Genomic DNA, 19,443 nt, shown 5'->3' with positions numbered 1-19,443 from the left:
TTTTTAAATCTTCACCTGAGGATGTTTCCATTAATTTTATAGAGAGAGGCAGGGAGAGGGAGAGGTAAGAAGAGGGAGGAGGAGGGGAGGGGGAGAGGAAGAGGGAGAAGAAGTGGGAGGGGAGGGGGAGATGAGTGGTTAGCATACATTGGGAGTTGGGGGGGCGGGGCGGTGGCTAGAGGTTTGGGGCTGAGGGCAGAGCTCAGGCTGCAAGTCCTGGAGAGGCAGCGGGAGGGGACGCCGGATCCTGGAGGGGTGTTGGCCACGCCTGGCTTCCCAGTGGAGCTACCGCTGCCCCGGGCTCCTCTGCCCCCGGGACTCAGCAGTCCCTCCGCAAGGGGGTCCCCCCTCGGTGTCCGGCAGGGAGGGGCCCTTCGGTGGTCGTGGGGAGCCGGAGTTGGGGAGGCAAGATGAGCGCACACCGAGGCTCATGCCGAGTGTGCCCCTGGAGCCAGGCGGGCTCCTCCAGCGCCTTCCGGGCGCACCTGGGGCGGCGCTGCGCCGGCCGCTGTCCCGGGCCTCCGACTGCCTGGTGAGGCGGGCGCTGTCCGGCCTCTGTCCCTGACTGCCCGCCAGCCGGCCCCGCCCCCTCCCTCCAGGCCCCGCCCACATCCCCAGGCACCGACCATCTCCCTCCAGGCCCCGCCCCCAGCGCCCCGCCCCGCCCATCCAGCCCCGCCCACCTTCCCTCCAGGCCCCTCCCCTCCGGCCCCGCCCACCTTCCATCCAGGCCCCGCCCCTCCCGGAAGGCCCCGCAGAGCGGACGGCGCCCCGGAGCGCACCATGGCCGTGTGCCCGCCGCTGCGGGACTGCCAGGTACGGAGGACCCGGAGCACCGCCCCGCGGCTCCCCCGAGGGAGGCAGGCACCAGCCCGCGTGGCCCCGCAGGCCGGCGGCAGCCAGGGTCTCCGGGCACCTGCCGGGCGGGGCCGCCCCGGGCAGAGGAGGCGGGTTCGGAGGGCGCAGGACAGGGTGTTCCCCAGAGGGGCCGGGCGGAGGGGACATGCCGCCCCGGGGAGTGGGGAGGGGACACCGAAGGGGGGACACCGGGGGGGGGGACACCGAGGGCCGGACACCAGGGGGCAGACACCGGGGGGCGGGACACCGAGGGGGGGGACAACGGGGAGGGACACCAAGGGGGGGACACCGAGGGGGGGGACATTGAGGTGGGGACACCGAGGGAGGGACAACGGGACCCGGACACCGAGGGGGGACACCGGGGTGCGGACACCCGGGGAGAGGAATACCAAGGGGGCGGACGGCGGTCCCACAGGTGGGAGCGGAGGGGCCGTTCGGGGGTTAGCGGGCGACGCCCTCCCCTGCCCGGCGGAGCCCACCCCGCCCCGCCGTGCCCTCCAGCCGGACCGCTGCCCTCCGCCTGCTCCCCGGACGCTCCCAGGCACCGGAGCCCGTTCACAGAGGGCCGGCCCGGGTCCGAGGGAGGACCTCCCGGAGGGCACAGTGCTTAGAGGCGGCGGGGCCGCCTGGGGAGCTCCCCCTGCTCCTTCAGCTGTGAGGTCTGGGAGGCCCCCGGGGACCACCCTCAGTGCCAGGCTGGAGGCCTCCGTGCGGGGAACAAGCCCTGACTGCACCCCCTCTTGCTGTGCAGGCGTGGAAGGATGCGGGCCTCCCGCTCTCAACCCCCAGCAACGAGGCCTGCAAGCTGTTCGATGCCACCCTGACCCAGGTGATGCCCCCTGAGCATGGCAGCCCCTTCCCTGCAGGTCCAGGGCCGGGTTCTGAAATCGGTGAATGTTTAAAAAAAAAAAAAATACGGTATGTTTGTATTAACTTCAGAGAGAAGGAGAGGAGAGGGATAGAAACTTAAATGAGAGGGAATCATGGATCAGCTGCCCCCTGCACACCCCCCTCTGGGGATCCAGCCGGTAACCCGGGCTGTGCCCTTGACCGGAATCGAACCCTGACCTCCTGGTTCACGGGTCGACGCTCAGCCACGGAGCCACGCGGCCGGGCTGGGGATGCTTTTAATGAATTTCCCTGTTATTATAAAATGTCAGGTGCGTCTCACAGCTATGTCCGCTCCTGCTTCCCGGTGCCCAGGGTGCTGTGCGCCCTCTAACCCCTCGCTTCCACATGCACCTGACGGGGCCGGGGGGCCGGGGGGGCCCTGAGCACTTTTGGAGCCTCCCGCCTTCTGCGGCTCCTGGTTAACCACAGTGGAGTCCCCGGGCCCTTTCCCAGGGCTCCCGGGAACTCGGGGGGAGCAGGGCTTGGTGGGGACCCAGGCATTCTTCATAACGCTTCCTAAAAACTATTCTTGATTTTAGAGGGAGTGGGAGAGAGAGAGAGAGAGAGAGAGAGAGAGAGAGAGAGAGAGAGAGAGAGACACGTCATTCAGTTGCCTCCCGTATGCACCCCAACCAGGGATCCAACCCACAACCTGGGCATGTGCCCTGACCAGGAATCAAACTGGTGACACTTCAATGAATGAGACGACACCCAACCATTGAGCCACACTGGCCAGGGCTTGGCCTGACTTTTCACAATGCTTGTTTACTACAGTTCTTTGTTTAAACTATTTTATTATTTATTTATTTTTATTGTATAGTCCTCACCTGAGGGTATTTTCCTGTTGATCTTTTAGAGAGAGTGGGAGAGAGGGGAAGACAGAGAGAAATATCGATGTGAGAGAAACACATCGACTGGTTGCCTCCTGCACACGCCCCAACCAGGGCCTGGGCCAGGGAGGAGCCTGCAACCAAGGTGCATGCCCTTGACCAGAATTGAACCAGGACCCCTTTGGTCCGCAGGCTGACGCTCTATCCACTGAGCCACACCAGCCAGGGCTCTGTTCTTAAAGGCGTGAACAGGGCAGAGAGGACGCCTCTGGGTGCCCGTCTCGGCTGAGTGGAGGGCAGGTGCGCAGGCAGACTCCCCTAGAGGCTGTGGGTTTGGACACGGCGGCCTCCCCGCCCCCCAGAACGTGCCTCGCGTGGCACGTGTTCGGTCTCCCCTCTGAGGTGCACCCAGCCCCGCTTCCGCTGAGCCCAGAAAGCCCTGCGTGTCCGGGCGCAGCGGCCAGGCCCAGGCTGCGCCGTCACGGCGGGCGCCGGGCCCCTCCGGGCGGCGCGGTGAGACCCCGGTGTTTCAGTACGTCACCTGGACCAACGACAAGGCGCTCGGCGGCATCGAGGGCTGCCTGGCGAAGCTGAAGGCCGCAGACCCCACCTTCGGTGAGCGACGCTGGGCCCCGGGTCACGCTGGCAGTGCCGGGCGGGCATCGGCCTGGGGGGGGAGGTGCCAGTGTTGTGGTTGGAACACCAGCTCTCCCTTAGTGACGCCGGGTTCTGGAGAAGGCACCTTTCCCCCCTAATTGGGTGCCCGTTCTGCAAAAAAGATGCCATTTCTCGGGAGAACGAGGTCTGCAGAAAGAAAGGTTCAGCTGCCCTGGCTGGGAGGCTCAGTGGTTAGAGCGCCGGCCTGGGGACCAAAGGGATTCAGGTTCCATTCCCAGGCAAGGGCGCATACCTTGGTTGTGGGTTCAATCCCCAGCCCCAGTCAGGACACATGCAGGAGGCAACCAATTGATGTGTCTCCCTCACCTCGATGTTCTTCTCCCTCTCTCTCTTTCCCTCTCCCCTTACCCCCCTTTCCTCTCTCCCTTCCACTCTGTCTGAAAAATCTATGGGAAAAATATCTTCAGCTGAGGATTAAATTTTATTTTATTTTATTCTTTTTTAAAAATATACATTTTATTGATTTTTTACAGAGAGGAAGGGAGAGTGACAGAGAGCCAGAAACATTGATGAGAGAGAAGCATCCATCAGCTGCCTCCTGCATGCCCCCCACTGGGGATGTGCCCGCAACCAAGGTACATGCCTTTGACCAGAATCAAACCTGGGACCCCTCAGTCTGCAGGCAGACGCTCTATCCACTGAGCCAAACCGGTCAGGGCGAGGATTAAATTTTTAAAAAGGTTCAGCTGGTGATGAGGAGCTCCCGACACTGGCGCTGTGCAGGGCTTTTCGGGGTGTGGCCTGCAGGTGGGGGCGAGGGCCCAGGCTGAGCTCTGCACTGGGGCGGGTTGGCTGGCAGCCACAGCCACCTGCCGCCCGCGTGCCCCTCCTGGGCTGCTTATGTCACACGGGGGCGGGACCTGGTGACTCACCAGCTGCCCCCTTTCCCCAGCCATGGGCCACGCCATCTCCAACGGCCTCGTACTGATTGGCACCGGGAGCTCCGTGCGGCTGGACAGGGAGCTGGCGCTCGCGGTGAGGCACATGGCGGAGCTGGCCCGCACCCAGCCTCTGACGCCGCGGGAGCTGCTGCACGTGTCCGCGGTGGAGGCCTTCGCCAAGGGGTGAGGAGCGGGACCGGGGCGGCGCCACCACCGGCTGCCCAGGGCCCCTGCGGAGGGCGCCGGGTGGCTGCCCCCGCCGCCCAGCCGTCTGATCGGCACTCAGTGCTGCCCGCTGCCCCGTCCCACTGTCCGGGGAGGAGGACGCAGTGGCCAGGGTCCCGGTAGGGCCTTCGGTAAATTGGCTATTGTTTTCTTACAAAAACCGTAGGACCACGTCCCAGAAACAAACACAAGAGGGGAGGGTTTTCCCCTGCCCTTCCTGCCCTGCCCGCCCTCGAGCCTCTGCCCGTAGCAGCGCTGTCCCCGCTGCCTGCCTGGCCAGGCCGAGCCGGAGCCCGTGTCGGCGGCCTGGCAGCTCAGGCTGGGAGATGCCGCCGAGCGAGGCGGAGGGGCTGATGGGGAGGTTCTGGCAGCGACAGGAAGGCTGCGGGCCCGGGGGCAGGGCCGGGCGTCTGCCCCAGGCCTCCTGCCGCGGAGCCGGTCTCCGCGGAGATTGCCTGGGCCGCTTGTTGAGGCAGCGCTGCCCTTTGGTGTGGGTTCAGGCGCCCAGCTACCCACTGGGGTATCCGATCTCGGAGCACAGCGGGCACAGGCCCGTCCGCGTGCAGCCAGGTCCGCACTGATGTGGGCGGACGTGCCCTGACTTTACACAAAGCGACCGTAACCAAGCCCGTGTCACCGCGGGCTTCCCAGCAGGCAGGGGCCACCTCCCAGCATCCCGTCAGCGCGGGAAGGACACCAGCCCTGCCGCGAGGCTCCAGGCTGAGCGCCGGCCTCGGAGCCGGAGGTCACAGTTCGATTCCCGGTCAGGGCACAGGCCCGGGTTGTGGGCTCCATCCCCAGAGGAGGGCGTGCAGGGGCCAGTTGATCAGTGATTCTCATCGTGGATGTTTCTCTCCCTCCTTCTGAAATAAACCAAAAAAAAAATTTTTTTAAAGGACATCAAACAGAACAATGTCATTGAAAAACCTGCCGTCTGGGTGTGCACATATGTGTGTGCATGTGTGTGCGCACGTGTGTACATGTGACCCATGCAGGGTGGGTTGTGGGCACTCATGTGTGTGTGTGTGTGTGTGTGTGTGTGTGTGTCTGTATAACCAGTGCAGGGCGGATCGTGGACCTGAAAGGAAGCACACATTTGTCTATATCTGTGTGCATGTGCATGTGTATGACCAGTGCAGGGCGGACCGTGGGGCTGGCAGGAAGCACATGTGTGCGTGTGTGTATGTTTGTGCATATGGAGTTTGTGTGTGTGTGTGTGTGTGTGCATGTGTGACCAGTGCAGAGCGGACCGTAGGGCTGGCAGGAAGCACACGTGTGTGTGCGTGTGCATGTGTGACCAGTGCAGGGCGGACCGTGAGGTTGGCAGGAAGCACACATGTGTGTGTGTGTGCGCGCGCGTGTGTGCGTGTGCATGTGTGATCAGTGCAGAGCGGATCGTGGGGCTGGCAGGTAGTGCACGTGAGTGTGTGTGTGTGTGTGTGTGTGCGCGCACGTGTGTGCCTGTGTGAAGAGTGCCTGGCTGACGTGGGCCTGGCAGGAAGCACGTGTGTGTGTGTGTGTGTACGTGTGTGTACGTGTGTGTGTGTGTGTGTGCGCGCGCGTGCGTGTGTCTGTGTGACCGGTGCTGGCGGACATGGGCCTGGCAGGAAGCACGTGTGTGTGTGTGTACGTGTGTGTGTACGTGTGTGTACGTGTGTGTGTACGTGTGCGCGCGCGTGTGTGTACGTGTGTGTGTACGTGTGTGTACGTGTGTGTGTGTGTGTGTGTGTGCGTGCGTGTGTCTGTGTGACCGGTGCTGGCGGATGTGGGCCTGGCAGGAAGCATACGTGTGTGTGTGTACATGTGCGTGTGCCTGTGTGACCGGTGCCGGCGGGCCTGGGGCTGGCAGGAAGCTCCCTGCCCCCCGCTGAGCGCCCGCTCTCCCTCAGGAACTTCCCCCAGGCCTGCGCGCTGTGGGAGCAGGTCCTCCGGGACCACCCCACGGACATGCTGGCCCTCAAGTTCTCCCACGACGCCTACTTCTACCTGGGCTACCAGGAGCAGATGCGGGACTCCGCGGCCCGCGTCGCCCCCTTCTGGACGCCGGGCGTGCCCCTGAGCAGGTGCGTGCCACTGCGGCCCCTCGTTTGGTGCTGAGCCTCCTCCTGCCCCCCCCTCCCCCCAGCTGAGCTCTCTGGTGTCCTCACTCCGGCTGGCCATCGGGAGCGCAGGAGCTGGCTGCGGGAACGGCCTGTGCCGGCCTGGCTGCCAGGGGACGACAGCCAAGGTCACTGCTGGGCCCGCCCGCCCAGCCCAGGCAGCCGTGCTGTGACCTGCATGGCCTCCCGCTGGGACCCGCGGGTGGCACCCTGCTCTCTGGTCACGCCAGCTGCCGGGAGGGCAAAGAGCTCTCCTGGGGGACGCGTGAGGGACGCGCTCAGAGCAGTGGCCACACCCCACAGGGGGGCGATCTGATGTTTAAGGGGGCAGTTCGAGAATGACGTTTTTTAATTTCTCACAGTCTGGGGCCTCACGTACAGCACGTAAATATATTGTGACATTTATGCATTTCAGTCCTCTGTTATGTTTTGAAACGTTATTTGCTATTTTTTCACATCACTTCACATTATTATTATTTTAACAATTTCTTAGTGATTCTTGCTCAGGACTTCACTGTCCTTTCGTTCTTTCTCTCTTCCATGGAGCAGTGCTCTCTGGAAGCCTGTTCGGACCAAGCGAAGGCCTCAGGCTTCCCCGGGGCGGAGGCGTCACTCTGAATGACGGGATTCCATGTCATGGGGGGGGGGGGGCACGGGCATAAGGATTCAGAGATGCTCGGGGGCACGGCCAAAAAAGGGTGGGGACCGCTGGCTCAGAGTCATTGGCCAGAGCCGGTTCAGAACGCTGGGCTCTGGGAGCAGTGCAGACCTGTCGAGGCCCACAGGTCGAGAACCACTGCTGTGGAGCCTACGACCATGGGAAAACACGGGTATTTATGTGACGATTCATTAACAGGAGCAAAATCACAGCTATGAAGTAGCAATGACAATGATGTTATGGCTGGGGGTCACCACCACAGGAGGAGCTGTGTTAAAGGGTCACAGCATCAGGAAGGCTGAGAGCCACTGCCCTAGGGGAGGGTCCCAGGCCCCCCAGCTCCCGCAAGGCTTCCTCGCACCCCTGGCTCACAGCTGCGCTCCCCGTCTCTGCCGCGGTCCTCACCCGCTGTCTGCCCGTGCGAGCCTGAGTCTGTGCCTAACCGCGCTCTCCTCCTCATCAGGACACCAGCCGTCGGGGTTGGGCCACTGGCTCTGGTGTGACCACATCCGCACACCCACTCCGCGTTAGGACAGTGTCCACCTGGCCGTCGGCCCGGGCAGGGGCAGGCGTGCTGAGGGCGAAGGATCCGGCCTCCTTTCTAACAAAGCCTTTGCTCCGTCTTCAGCTACGTGAAGGGCATCTACTCGTTCGGACTGATGGAAACCAACCTGTACGACCAGGCGGAGAAGCTGGCCAAAGAGGTGGGTGGCCCCGCCGAGCTGCGGCCTCAGGGCTGGCGTCCGTCCGTGGGGCAGGGGTACGAGGACCCGCTTGGGGGTGACCCCGGCAGGTTCCCCACTCGAGGGTTCGGGGAGGAAGGGCTTGTGGTAGCAGCAGCTGCCGCCTGTCACCCGCGCCTCCCGGGTCCGGCCCGCGGTGCCAAGATGCACACCCCCCCTCCATAGGAGGACGGCGAGCGAGGCCGGCCCCGGCCCCTCGCTCCATAGGAGGATGGCGAGCGAGGCCGGCCCCGGCCCCTCGCTCCCGTTGCACCCGCTCTGCCTGCCCCCGGAGCCCGCATGACCCTGTGGGAGCCAGAGCTCGGGAGGCAGGGAGCGTGTGAAATGCCGGTCCTCCCGCCTCTGACGTCACTGATGTCACTCCGCCTCGGGGAGTTGAGCCACAATTGCAGCAGAGGCTGCTCTGGTGGTCCTGGCTGGGGGCGGGGTCCCACGGCCAGCCCTTCCCTTGGCCACGCCCTCTCAGTGAGGAGCTGCTGGGCTTTGCAGGCTCTTCTGCAGGCCCAGATCCTCCTTGCACGGCCCCTCTCCCCAGGCAGGGCTGGGACAGGCTGGGAGGAGGCCAAAGCGGACAGGGCTAGCGAGCGGGCAGGCGACCAGTATGGATAGAGAACAGACAGGAGTTCTGAGTAGGGGCGACGGGGAATTGAGAAAATGAAAGAGACAGACACAAAGACAGTAGGGAAAGCTGGACAGGGTGGGTCAGCTGTCCTCTGATGGAGAGACAGGGACCCAGAGCCAATACTGCCAGTTTATTTTATATGGTAAGATACCAGGAAGTTTTACTAAAGTTTAAGATAAAGAAAACGTGTGCATTCTTGTGGCTTCTTTGTAATTGTCACTCCTGGGTGGACCTGGTGCCTGGCTGGATTTAGATAATGAAATCCACCCCCCCAGCACCTGAGCTAAAGGTCAGACGGACAGCACACTTGACTCTGGCAAGGTATGTTTCCAGGGCATGGCTCTGCCTGGCGCCTCTGGATTCAGAAGACAGTCAGCTCAGGGGCCTTCCCAGGCGCTGTCTACAGTTGACAGCTGGCCCAGAATCTGTTTGGAGTGAGAGCTGTGAGCTCAGGGGGTCCCTTCTCAGGGCCCTGGCCCCCAGCCTGCCCCACGGTGCCCCTGCCATCTCTGGAGTGTCCGGGCCCTTCAGGTCTATGCCCAGCTGCCACTGTCCCTCCACACAGGTTCTTTCTTACAGTGCCCCCATGTGGACGGGACAGGCCCACGGAGGCGGGGGCCAGAGCATGGGGCCAGGGGCAGGAGCATGGGGGCTGGGACAGGGGCAGGGGGGCAGGGGCAGGCTAACTGGGGACAACCCGTCAGCATAGACCCCTGCGGCAGGTGCCAGGCCAGGGGCAGAGGTGCCAGGCCTTCCTGACTCTGCCTCTGTGAGAGGCCTGGGGTCCAAGGTGGGGCTGGGGGAGACTGAGACCCCGTGTGGGGTCCTGGGCACTTGTCAGCCTCCTGCTCCACGTCTGGCGCTTAGTAGGCGCTCAGTCAGCTCGCGTGAAAGCACAAGGCCTCCGAGGTCAGATGGCAGCCTCAATGCCTGCCTTGCTGTCCGTCGTCACGAACAGCGGTGACGTCAGTGATGATGTCGGAGCTGCCAGAACCTCGGGCGAGGGGCCACCGCATGGCGTTGGTGAGGAGGGCTGTCTGGGCACGTGCAGTGGCACAGCGTTGGCACACACCGCATCCCAGGGTGAACAGGCCCCAGAGGCTGGAGGGCAGGGAGCAGGTGCCGGCGTACGCAGGAGGCTGTGGGCAGGGGGCGCCTGGCGCTGGGGAGGCGGCTGTGTGGTCCGGGCCAGCCGCTCAGTCCCATCTGTGAAATGGTGTGCCACCCCCCGGGGAGCCTGCGGGTGGTCAGCAGGCTGGCCTTCGGGCCGGTACTGTTTGAGGCTGAGCCCATCCCAGGCTGGCCCACCCGATGCCCGGCCTCCAGCTCAGGCCGCCTGACTGACCGTCCCCTTTCCCGCCCCTCAGGCGCTGTCCGTGACCCCCACAGACGCGTGGTCGGTGCACACCGTGGCCCACATCCACGAGATGAAGGCGGAGGTCAAGGCCGGGCTGGACTTCATGCGGCTCTCGGAAACCCACTGGAAGGTGCGCGTTGGGCGGTCACCTGCCCGGGCGGCCCGGCCCCTCCAGCCGGACCAGGCGTCGGGGGCAGAGGTTGTGGGTGCAGCCTGGTTGTGGGGGACTCGTGTTTGGGGCGTCATTTCTGTCCAGCCACAGCGTGCCCGGGTGCCTCTAGCATCGGTCCTGGCCTGAGGCATTTGGGGTAAAGAACGGACGAGAAAGTGCCCGGGAAAGGAGCCTGGCACGTGAGGGCGTGGGCTGCCCTGTGCCCCCACCGGCCCGTGGGCTCCACGTGGCACCCAGGAGTGGGCTCCGAGCGCCGGGCCGCAGGGTGGGAGATGGCGAGGGAGGGTCTGCAGGGCTGGCCTGCGGACAGGCATCCTGGGGGCCAGGGAGCTGGACCTCCGGCCGCCCTCCTGGCGTCCCGGCCGTGTGGCTCGGAGCTCGCCTCCCGCCTCCGTGTGCGCCTGTTGCCCTGGGCTTGCGTCTGGCTCAGCCGGCCACCTGTCCAGGGTGGGTGCTGCCCTGCCCTTCTCTGCCGTGTGGGCTCCCAAGGGCGCCCCTGGCCAGGACAGAGGGTCTGCCCGGCTGGACCGAGCAGCAGGCACTCAGTGACTGAGCAAAGCACCCGGAACCAGGCAGGCGGCTGCGCCCGGAGCGGCTCCCGGCCTGGGCCGTGCTATGGGAAGTGCAGGAGGCCCTGACTCCCGGGATTAGGGTCAGGGTCAGGGTCAGGGTCAGGGTTAGGGCTAGGGTTAGGGTTAGGTCTAGGGTTAGGGTAGGGTTAGGGTCAGGGTCATCGGTTTTTAGAGCGAGGGGAGGGGAGGGAAAGAGAGAGGAAAACGTCGACGTGAGAGAAAGACATTGATTAGTTGCCTTTCGCACATGCCCGACCCGGGCGGAGGGTCGAGCCTGGGACTGAGGGAGGTGTCCCTGCCCAGAATGGAGCCCGGACCCCGGGGCGCGGGCTGGCACTCACCACTGAGCACGCACGACCAAGCCCGGGAGACACGGCACTTAGAGCAGGCCTGTGCTGGGCGGCCGCCGGGGCGTGGGCGGAGGGTGCCGCGCTGAGCCGGAGGGCCGTGGGCCCGTGGGTGGAACACACGCACCCTGACGGCGGTGTCTCCGGGCTGCAACCCGCCGTCCGCCCCTGGGGCCTCGGGATCTAAGGGGGCGGCCGGGCCTCTTGGCCGCGGTGACAGTGAGGACTGACCTTCCTGAGGGTCCCCGAGCTCTGGGGACGGAGAGCCTGGGGGGCCGGGGGGACCTGCCTCCGGCTCCCACACAGATTCCGGCTGCTGGTTCCCGGAGCGCTGGGCCTGCGGGGAGCAGCCTGCAGCCCTCCCGGCCGGGGCAGGGCCTGTCCTGCGGAACGGAGGGGCGGGTGGAGGGCAGGCCAGGGCGTCCCGCTCATTCCGTGCCCGTCTCTCCGAGACCCTGCTTTTCCTGGGTGGGCTCTGTCCCGGGCGTGAACGTGACCCCTGAGCCTCGGTGTCCCCCCTTACGCCTGCTGTGGTGACAGCTCTGAAGCCGGGACCCACACAAGCTCCCTGGGGTGTTGGGTGTTGGTTTCAAACACAGAGTGTGAAGCGGCTCAGGCCGGCGGGGTGGCCTCCCGCGGACTCTCGCCGCCTGCCGTCGGCGTCTGTCCCCCGCCGTGTCTGCCAGCGGCCTCCGGCCTGGCTCGGCCCGGCCGCGCTGGATGCACTTTCCTCCTCCTCTGGCTCCCGGGACCCCGTGAGAGCCCAGCCCGGGCTTCTCTGTCCTCAGAAGACCTGGTCAGTGTCAGAGCAGGCTCCCGGCGGCCCCCCGCCACCCCGGCCAGGGCACGTCGGGGCGGGCACCGGAGGAGGCTGAGGGGAAGTGGTCAGCTTTGATCTGGGTGGTGAGGATGTGTAGGGTTGGCAGTGGCAGAGGGGGAGGTATGGTCCCAGCCAAGGGCAGCCTGAGCGAAGACACCGCTGTGAACGGACGGAGTTACCGGTCTCGGTTGTCTGGGGAGGGCGGGCAGCCTGCGTGCTCAGCACAGGCGCAGAGCGGCCGGGCCCTGGGGGGCTGTCGGGCCCCTTTCCAGGAGGCGGGGGTGGTGCCCAGCAGCCGGTGGGAGGAGGGCTGGCGTCCAGCTGTCCGCTCGGGGCCCCCTCCTGCTGGGCCCTGCCAGGACCCCGATGGCCAGCCCCCGGCCCCGGCGGCTTGGTCAGGGCCTGCGCAGGGGGGACACGGGCCCACGGCTGGTGATTCCCACTCAGTTCACTCCGAACACAAGGCGGTGGGCGGGCGCAGGGTGACCTGCGGCATCTGTCCTGGTCCAGGAGGCTGTGGATGCGGCTGACCCTGCTTCTCTTCCCAGGACGCGGACATGCTGGCCTGTCACAACTACTGGCACTGGGCACTGTACCTGATTGAGAAGGTGAGGCGACTTCCGGGGAGCCTGCCCTCTGCCCTCTGCCCTCTCACCCTGGAGCAGTGATGCGTGCGCACGTGTATTTATCCTCACCCGAGGATACTCTTCCCTTTGATTTATTATTATTATTATTTTTAGAGTGGAAGGGAGGAAGGAGGGGGAGAGAGAGACAATGATCGGTTGCCTCCCATTTGCACCCTGACTGGGACTGGGGATCGAGGTACATGCTCTGGATGGGAATTGAACCCGAGACCTTCCGGTCCACAGCCGATGCCCTCACCACCGAGCCAGAACGGCCGGGCTGTGTGTGCGCCTCGAAAGGGTGTCCCTCTGCGGGAGAAACTTTTCCGGTGGCTTTTCAGGCCTAACCACCCCCGGCTCCGGCTCCGGCTCCGGCTCCGGCACCGTCTGCCTGGGAGGCCGGGGGTGTTGTGTGCAGCCGGCGGTGACACCTCAGACCAGTGTCCCCATTGCGGGGTGGCCTGCTGAGCCCTGGGATGCTCCCGATGCGCTGCCCCAGGGGAGCAGGATGGGGGACACCTGGTCCCCACTACAAGGTGCTTCCTGCAGAGCGGCTCCCTAATGCCCCCGGAGGAATTCTGGGAAGACGGGGACCTGCAGGGACACGAAGGATGCGGTGTTCGCAGCGGAGGGTGCAGGGGGAGAGAGGCGGCGGGAGGGGTGCAGGGGGGAGCTTGCGGCAGGGGGACCAGCTCTTGTAGGAAGGCTGTGCTTTGACCAGCGTTCCCCGCCGGGAGAGGCCTCGCCTCGCTGCTAGATCAGGGCGGAAGCGGGCGGAAGCTCGTCCCTGGACCCGCACCAGGCGCGCCCACCCTCCCAGCCGGTGCGTGGGGCCTCGGTGAGGCGGCTCCCGGTCCCCTCTCCCATCACACCCCCTCTGACAGTGACGGCGGGGACCTCGCTTTTGCAGGGCGAGTACGAGGCCGCGCTGACCATTTACGACGACCACGTAAGTCCACCTGGGCACACGGTTCGTTTTTTTGCGGCAATGTGGCTTTTCGTCTCTAGACCTTTGAGCCCATCACGGCGCCCCGGCCAGAGGCAGCCGCTGGAGCTGAGCACACTTATGTAAGACTCAGCCAATCCCCCTCCACCGCCCACGTGGTAACCAGCGGGTGCGGACCGCGGGTCGGCAGTGCCCCCTGGTGGGCATTGGTGGAATTACACTTCGGTTGTCTGAAACCCCAGCCTCTTCTCCGTTGATCCTGCGATAGGGAGTTTTTATTGTGGGAAAACCCTCCATGTTACCAGCGTCAGGCGTCCAGTCTGTGGCGCCAAGTCCGTTCGCATTGTGTGCATCTGGCCCGCCATCCTCTCCAGAACTTTCTCGTCTTCCCAACTAACATCTGTGCCCACTGAACACCAACGCCCCCCTCTCTCCCCGGCCCCTAGGTGTGCTTACAAGTATCTTTCTATTGATGTCAGAGAGAAAGGGAGAGGGAGATGGAGAGGAACCTCAATGATGCGAGAGGATCGCGGATCGGCTGCCTCCTGCAGGTCCCACACTGGGGATGGAGCCCGCCACCCGGGCCTGTGCCCTGACCGCGAACTGAACTGAGACCTCCTGGTTCCTAGGTCGGTGCTCCACCCCTGAGCCACACCAGCCGGGCGAGGCATGCTTTTCAGAGAAACGAAGCCTGACTCCCAGCTCCAGGCAGCCGGGACAGGCCTCGGGACGGGGCCTGAGGCCAGGGAAATACGTGGGGGTCTGAGCCCTCCCAGCTGTCAGAGTTTTGTGGAGAGAGTGGAGGGTGCGAGAGCCGTGGGCCGTGACGTGGAGCCTTCCAGAGCCACGACGGGCAGACAGTGTCCGGGAGCAGGGCCCACGGAGCGTCCCTGGCGGGGTGGGAGGTGGTGGATACAGGCGTGCACATGCTCCCCCAGGCATGGATGGAGCCTCGGTGGGGGGCAGGGAGGGGACGAGGGGACGAGGGGACCAGGGGGTGGGGACTTGAGCTGCTGAGGCCCCGCCCCCTGCCTTCCAGATCCTCCCCAGCCTGCGGGCCAGCGGCGCCATGCTGGACGTGGTGGACAGCTGCTCCATGCTGTACCGGCTGCAGATGGAAGGTGCCGGCCCCCTGCCCTTGCCCTTGGTGTGCCCCTCCCCCCCTCGCATGGTGAGGGGACAGGCCTCGCCACCTCCGGTCCGCTGAGGTCCTGGGACGCCCCCAGCCACGGCCTGGGGCACGAGGGCGGTGCTGCCTCCCAGCCACTGAGCCCGGGACCAGGCCACGGCCCTTCTCCCAGTTCCCACCACCCCGTGTGCAGGCCTGGGCCCGGTGCCCAGGGTGGCACCTGCACTCCCCGCAGCCTGCCCTCCAGGCCTGCAGGCGCAGCTGGCACCTGGCCGCCTTTTCAGTACAAGGAAGGGAGGTTTCCCAACCGCCTGGGTTCGAGCGGTTTCTCCAGTCACCCACGCTCTGAGGTCGCCTGGGCCAGGCTGGCCCCACTCTGGGGCGGCGGAGGCTCCCGGCCAGCTCTGCGCCCAGATGGTTCTACTCCCAGGCCCAGCAGGGCGAGCCTGGACCCCCCCTCCGGGTCAGCAGGACCGTGTGGGGTGAGACAGGCAGGGGGCGAGGCCGCTCAGGAGGGTGCCTGGAGGCTGCCCGGTGGAGGGGAGTGACGGGGGGCGGGTGCGTAGGGCTTGCCAGGCAGAGACCGGGACGGTGTTCCGTGCAGAGAGCAGCTCTCCACGCCCTGACACGGAAACCACGGCCACGGCACGCGAGGAGCCGTGTGGGTACGGGGATGGACGGCTCGGTCTGCCTTTATTTAGTCATTTTTAACGTTTTTAGTGACTTTTAGAGGGAGAGGAGGAGCGAGGCATAGAGGGATAGAAACATTGATGAGGGAGAAACATCCTCCATTCTGCAGGCCCCCTGCTGGCATCTGGCCCGACCGGGAATCAAACCGTGACCTCTTAGTTCCTGGGTCGGCGCTCAACCACTGAGCCACGCCAGCCATCTTTGAGAAAGATCCTCTGAGCAGTGGGGGCTGAGCCGGGGGGGCCGAGGCCAGAGGCTGAGGGATGGGGAGGAGGCGGAGGGACAGCAAGGAGCCGGGCCGTGCAGAGGCTGCCTCCTGGCTGTCCCGGTGGCGAGGCTGGGACCCTGAAGCCCGGCCTGGGGGAGACCTGTGTCCCCCGTCACCAGACCCGGTCAGCACCGGCGGGGGCAGTGCAGGGCGGGTGGCGGGAAGGCACGCTGCTCGCTCCTCACGCCCAGAGGAGCCGCGGAGCCAGGTCCAGTTGCCCAGCTGGGAAACGGGCCGAGGGCAAACCCCTGGGTCCGGAGGTGCCGGGGGAGAAGCCGGAGAAGCCGGAGCGCCGGTCGGAGCCCGGCACGGTGGTGCAGGCACGGTCGAGCGGTGACTGAGGGTGCCGGACGGGGACACGGGGGTGGAGGTGCTTGGCGGGCGCCGGACAGCAGCTCCGTGGGCAGAGATCCGAGGGGGCTTGGGGTTTATTAAAGGGGCTGGAGACGCCCTGAAACCCTCCCGTCGTTTTTAAAATCCGCTTCTTAACAGACACACTGATGGGTTTTACTACTGAATGAAGGAAATGTAAACTGCACCCCCCCCCCCAGGCCTCAGCGCGAGGCCGGCTCTGCCTGCCGTCCTCCCCGCAGCAGGGCCTGGGCCCCACATGTGGGCCCTCACGCCACGGCCGCTTCCTCCCGTCCTAGGGGTGCCTGTGGGCGGGCGGTGGCAGGAGGTCCTGCCCGTGACCCGGGAGCACAGCCGTGACCACGTCCTGCTGTTCAACGACGCCCACTTCCTGATGGCGGCCCTGGGCGCGGGCGACACCCAGACCACGCAGGAGCTGCTGACCACCCTGCAGGAGGCCAGCGAGTACGCGGCCGGGCCCTGTGCGGGGAGGCTGGGGGCCGGGCCCCTGAGCGGGGAGGCTGGGGGGCCCTGTGCAGGGAGGCTGGGGGGCCGGGCCCTGTGCGGGGAGGCTGGGGGGCCCTGTGCGGGGAGGCTGGGGGGCCGGGGAGGCTGGGGGGCCCTGTGCAGGGAGGCTGGGGGGCCCTGTGCGGGGAGGCTGGAGGGCCCTGTGCGGGGAGGCTGGGGGGCCCTGTGCGGGGAGGCTGGGGGGCCCTGTGCGGGAGGCTGGGGGCCGGGCCCTGTGCGGGGAGGCTGGGGGGCCCTGTGCGGGAGGCTGGGGGCCGGGCCCCTGAGCGGGGAGGCTGGGGGCCCGGGCCCTGTGCGGGGAGGCTGGGGGGCCGGGGAGGCTGGGGGGCCCTGTGCGGGAGGCTGGGGGGCCGGGGCCCTGTGCGGGGAGGCTGGGGGGCCGGGCCCTGTGCGGGGAGGCTGGGGGGCCGGGGAGGCTGGGGGGCCCTGTGCGGGAGGCTGGGGTCCGGGGCCCTGTGCGGGGAGGCTGGGGGGCCGGGCCCTGTGCGGGGAGGCTGGGGGCCGGGCCCTGTGCGGGGAGGCTGGGGGGCCGAGGTGGGCACGGCTGTGGGAATGTGTGTGTCCAGGGCTGCGCCCTCCAGGTGGGCAGCCAGGGGCGGGGGTGGGGTGCCAGCAAGGGCACCGTGCTCTCCCAGGACGTGTTGCTCTCACCCCGGTGGGCGGACAGCCTCCTGTCCCTGGGAGCCTCCCACAGGGGGCGTGGTGGAGTCCCCGAAGCACTTCTTCTGCTTGGGCCTCAGTTCCAAACCGGGCAGAGCTGCTGAGGCCGGTGGGACAGCGACACGCCTGGTGGGGCCCCTGCCCATCACCTGGAGGCGGAGGGCGGCCGGGAGGCGGGGCCTCCAGGGGGTCCTGAGGTGCAGCCAGGCCTGGCCTCACCTGGAGCTCTAGCCTCGGGGAGCAGGGAGGGGCGTCCTCCAGGCGAGGTGCCCAGCGCTGGGCAGGCCCTGAGGGCACCTTCTCGTGGCAGGTCCCCCGGGGAGAACTGCCAGCACCGCCTGGCCCGCGACGTGGGGCTGCCCCTGTGCCAGGCCCTGGTGGAGGCCGAGCGCGGGCACCCCGACCGTGTCCTGGAGCTGCTGCTGCCCATCCGCTACCGCGTGGTCCAGATCGGGGGCAGCAACGCGCAGGTGAGCCCTCGGGCCGCCCGCCGCCCGCAGCCCGGCCCCGAGGTGCGGCACCCAGTGTGGGGTGCCCTCCTTCGCCCATTCCCGGCGCCTGACCCCCGTCCGGTGACCTTGCAGAGAGACGTCTTCAGCCAGCTGCTCATCCACGCCGCCCTGCAGTGCACCGAGGGCCCCCTCAGGAACGTAGCCCGGTGAGTGCGCCGCCCCCACGGCCGGCCTCAGGTCACGGCTCTCACCGGGGTCTCCCATAGTGTTTGAATGTTCAGCAGCCCCACCTCCCTGGGCCTGGGTGGTCCCAGCTTTGAGGTTACACAGACCCAAGGCTCTGCTGTGCTGCTCAGTCTCTCTTGTTGCCATGCCAACCTGTCCACAGGGCACAGCCCAGCTCTTCACGCTGATCGCTACCCGGACGCCTGCTTTTGCGGCCCCGGGCCTTGGCACGTGTGTGCCCTTTGTCTCCGATAAGTCCTCCTTTCCCACCTGATGCGCCTACCCAGCCTCCAGGCCTCAGTGCTGGTCTCTGCCCGACCCAGCTGGTGCTGGGAGGCTGTAGGGGGCAGACCCAGGCCCGGCTGCCCTGCTGCCTGGCTGCCCCCTCCCACAGCCTGGGAAGGGAGCACCTCAGCCCCAGCCCATGCTGCCTGGGTCCTGCCCCAGGGCTGAGTGACCCATTGGGCCCCCACTCGCTTCTAGAAGGTTCCACCACAGCCCCATCTGTTCCCGCAGAAGCCTTCTGATGGAGCGGGACGCCTTGAAGCCCGGCTCGCCCCTGACGGAGCGGCTCATGCGCAAGGCAGCGGCCGTCCACCTCCTGCAGTGAGCGGGCCGCCCAGCCGCAGACCCCCGCCCCGGCCTCCAGCCTGGGGCCACGCCCGCCAGGCCTGAGGGGGTCTGCAGCTTTAAACAGAGCCTGTGACCCGGGCGTCACAGGAAGAGGGGGTGTGACTGTAGATGTGATTCAGACTCTCCTTCTAATCCTAGTTCACGGCCACGGGCCTTGCAAATCCTGTTGTTCCGGGGGGAGCAGGGGTGGGATGGGGCGGCTCAGCGGGGAGGAGGGCAGGGGGATCTTCACAGCCCCAGGGCACCCCCCCAGGCTGCCCCTGGGGTAACCCTCTTGCCTCTGCAGCCGCCTCTGGGCAGGTTGGGGAGAGGGAACCAGTGGGGCAGGGACTTGCCCAGGCCTCAGCCGTGGAGGCCCTGGCCCTCCTGGGGGAGGCACCTCACCTCAGCCTCCCCTCCTCCGGGCACTCGGGGGCGGTGGTGACACTGGGAGGGCTTGCCTCTTTGTCCTCAGCTGCATGTCCTAAGGCCCCACGTGGTTTCCCCGAGCCGCCTGCTTTCGGGGTGAGGGAGCTGGGGCGCCCTGTTGACGTGGCGTCCACAGGCGTCTCGGCGCCTGCTTCCCGCGCTCACCGGCCCACGGCCTGAGCCAGGCTTCGGTTTAATGTGCGGCCAGAGCCGCCCCTGGGATGAGCAGGACCCCGAGAGGGGCCGGGAGATGGTGCTCCCCCCTTGGAGCTCTCTCACCGGCCTGGGGCAGGGCCAGGCCTGGACTTCCTGTCCCTTCAGCCCGCACATTCTCCTCTTCCTAAAGCTGGTGTGGCCGGCAGCCATGGCTCAGGGGTTGAGTGTGGACCTAGGAACCAGTTCACGGTCCCGTTCCCAGTCAGGGGCACACGCCCGGGTTGAGGGCTTGGTTCCCAGAAGGGGGCGCATGCAGGAGGCAGCCGATCCATGATTCTCTCTAATCATTGATGTTTCTACAGCTCTCTCCCTCTCCCTTCCTCTCTGAAGTCAATAAAATCATATTAAAATAATAATAAAGCCAGCGTGACCCTGGTTGGGGTTTCCTACTCCAAAGGCTCTTGGGAGTGGCTGGGATTTGCACCCGGTCTGCCTGGCTCCATCTCCCTCCTCCGGGTAAGCAGGATGCTGAGAGAGCCCTCGCCCAGCTCCAGCCTGGCCCCGCGCGGGGCTGGCGAGGCTGGAGGACGGCTGGCTGAGGCCCACCTGCCCTGTAGGAGC

The 19,443-nt window shown here is 66.2% G+C and overlaps 1 protein-coding gene across 2 annotated transcripts; it reads left to right on the top strand.

Moving 5' to 3' along the window:
- Positions 1 to 700: 700 nt before the first annotated feature.
- TTC38 (tetratricopeptide repeat domain 38) lies at positions 701 to 18,442 on the top strand. 2 transcript variants are annotated; one of them, XM_045575078.1, is made up of 15 exons: positions 701 to 816; positions 1,610 to 1,687; positions 3,113 to 3,194; positions 4,150 to 4,321; positions 6,253 to 6,426; positions 7,749 to 7,824; positions 9,853 to 9,972; positions 12,302 to 12,361; positions 13,287 to 13,325; positions 14,362 to 14,443; positions 16,060 to 16,225; positions 17,259 to 17,418; positions 17,533 to 17,606; positions 18,142 to 18,251; positions 18,286 to 18,442. In XM_045575078.1, exons 1-14 carry the CDS (start codon positions 784 to 786, stop codon positions 18,233 to 18,235), a joined length of 1,410 nt encoding a protein of 469 aa, XP_045431034.1. In that variant the 5' UTR covers positions 701 to 783; the 3' UTR covers positions 18,236 to 18,251; positions 18,286 to 18,442. The 2 variants fall into 2 exon arrangements, with proteins under 2 accessions (XP_045431034.1, XP_036276129.1); XM_036420236.2 differs by having other exon boundaries at positions 18,142 to 18,442.
- Positions 18,443 to 19,443: the final 1,001 nt, after the last annotated feature.

Source organism: Pipistrellus kuhlii, unplaced genomic scaffold (genome assembly GCF_014108245.1).
Source record: "Pipistrellus kuhlii isolate mPipKuh1 unplaced genomic scaffold, mPipKuh1.p scaffold_m20_p_64, whole genome shotgun sequence".
Classification (NCBI taxonomy): domain Eukaryota; kingdom Metazoa; phylum Chordata; class Mammalia; order Chiroptera; family Vespertilionidae; genus Pipistrellus; species Pipistrellus kuhlii.
The sequence above is the reverse complement of the archived record's forward strand: the minus strand, read 5'-3'. Positions and strand labels throughout refer to the sequence as shown.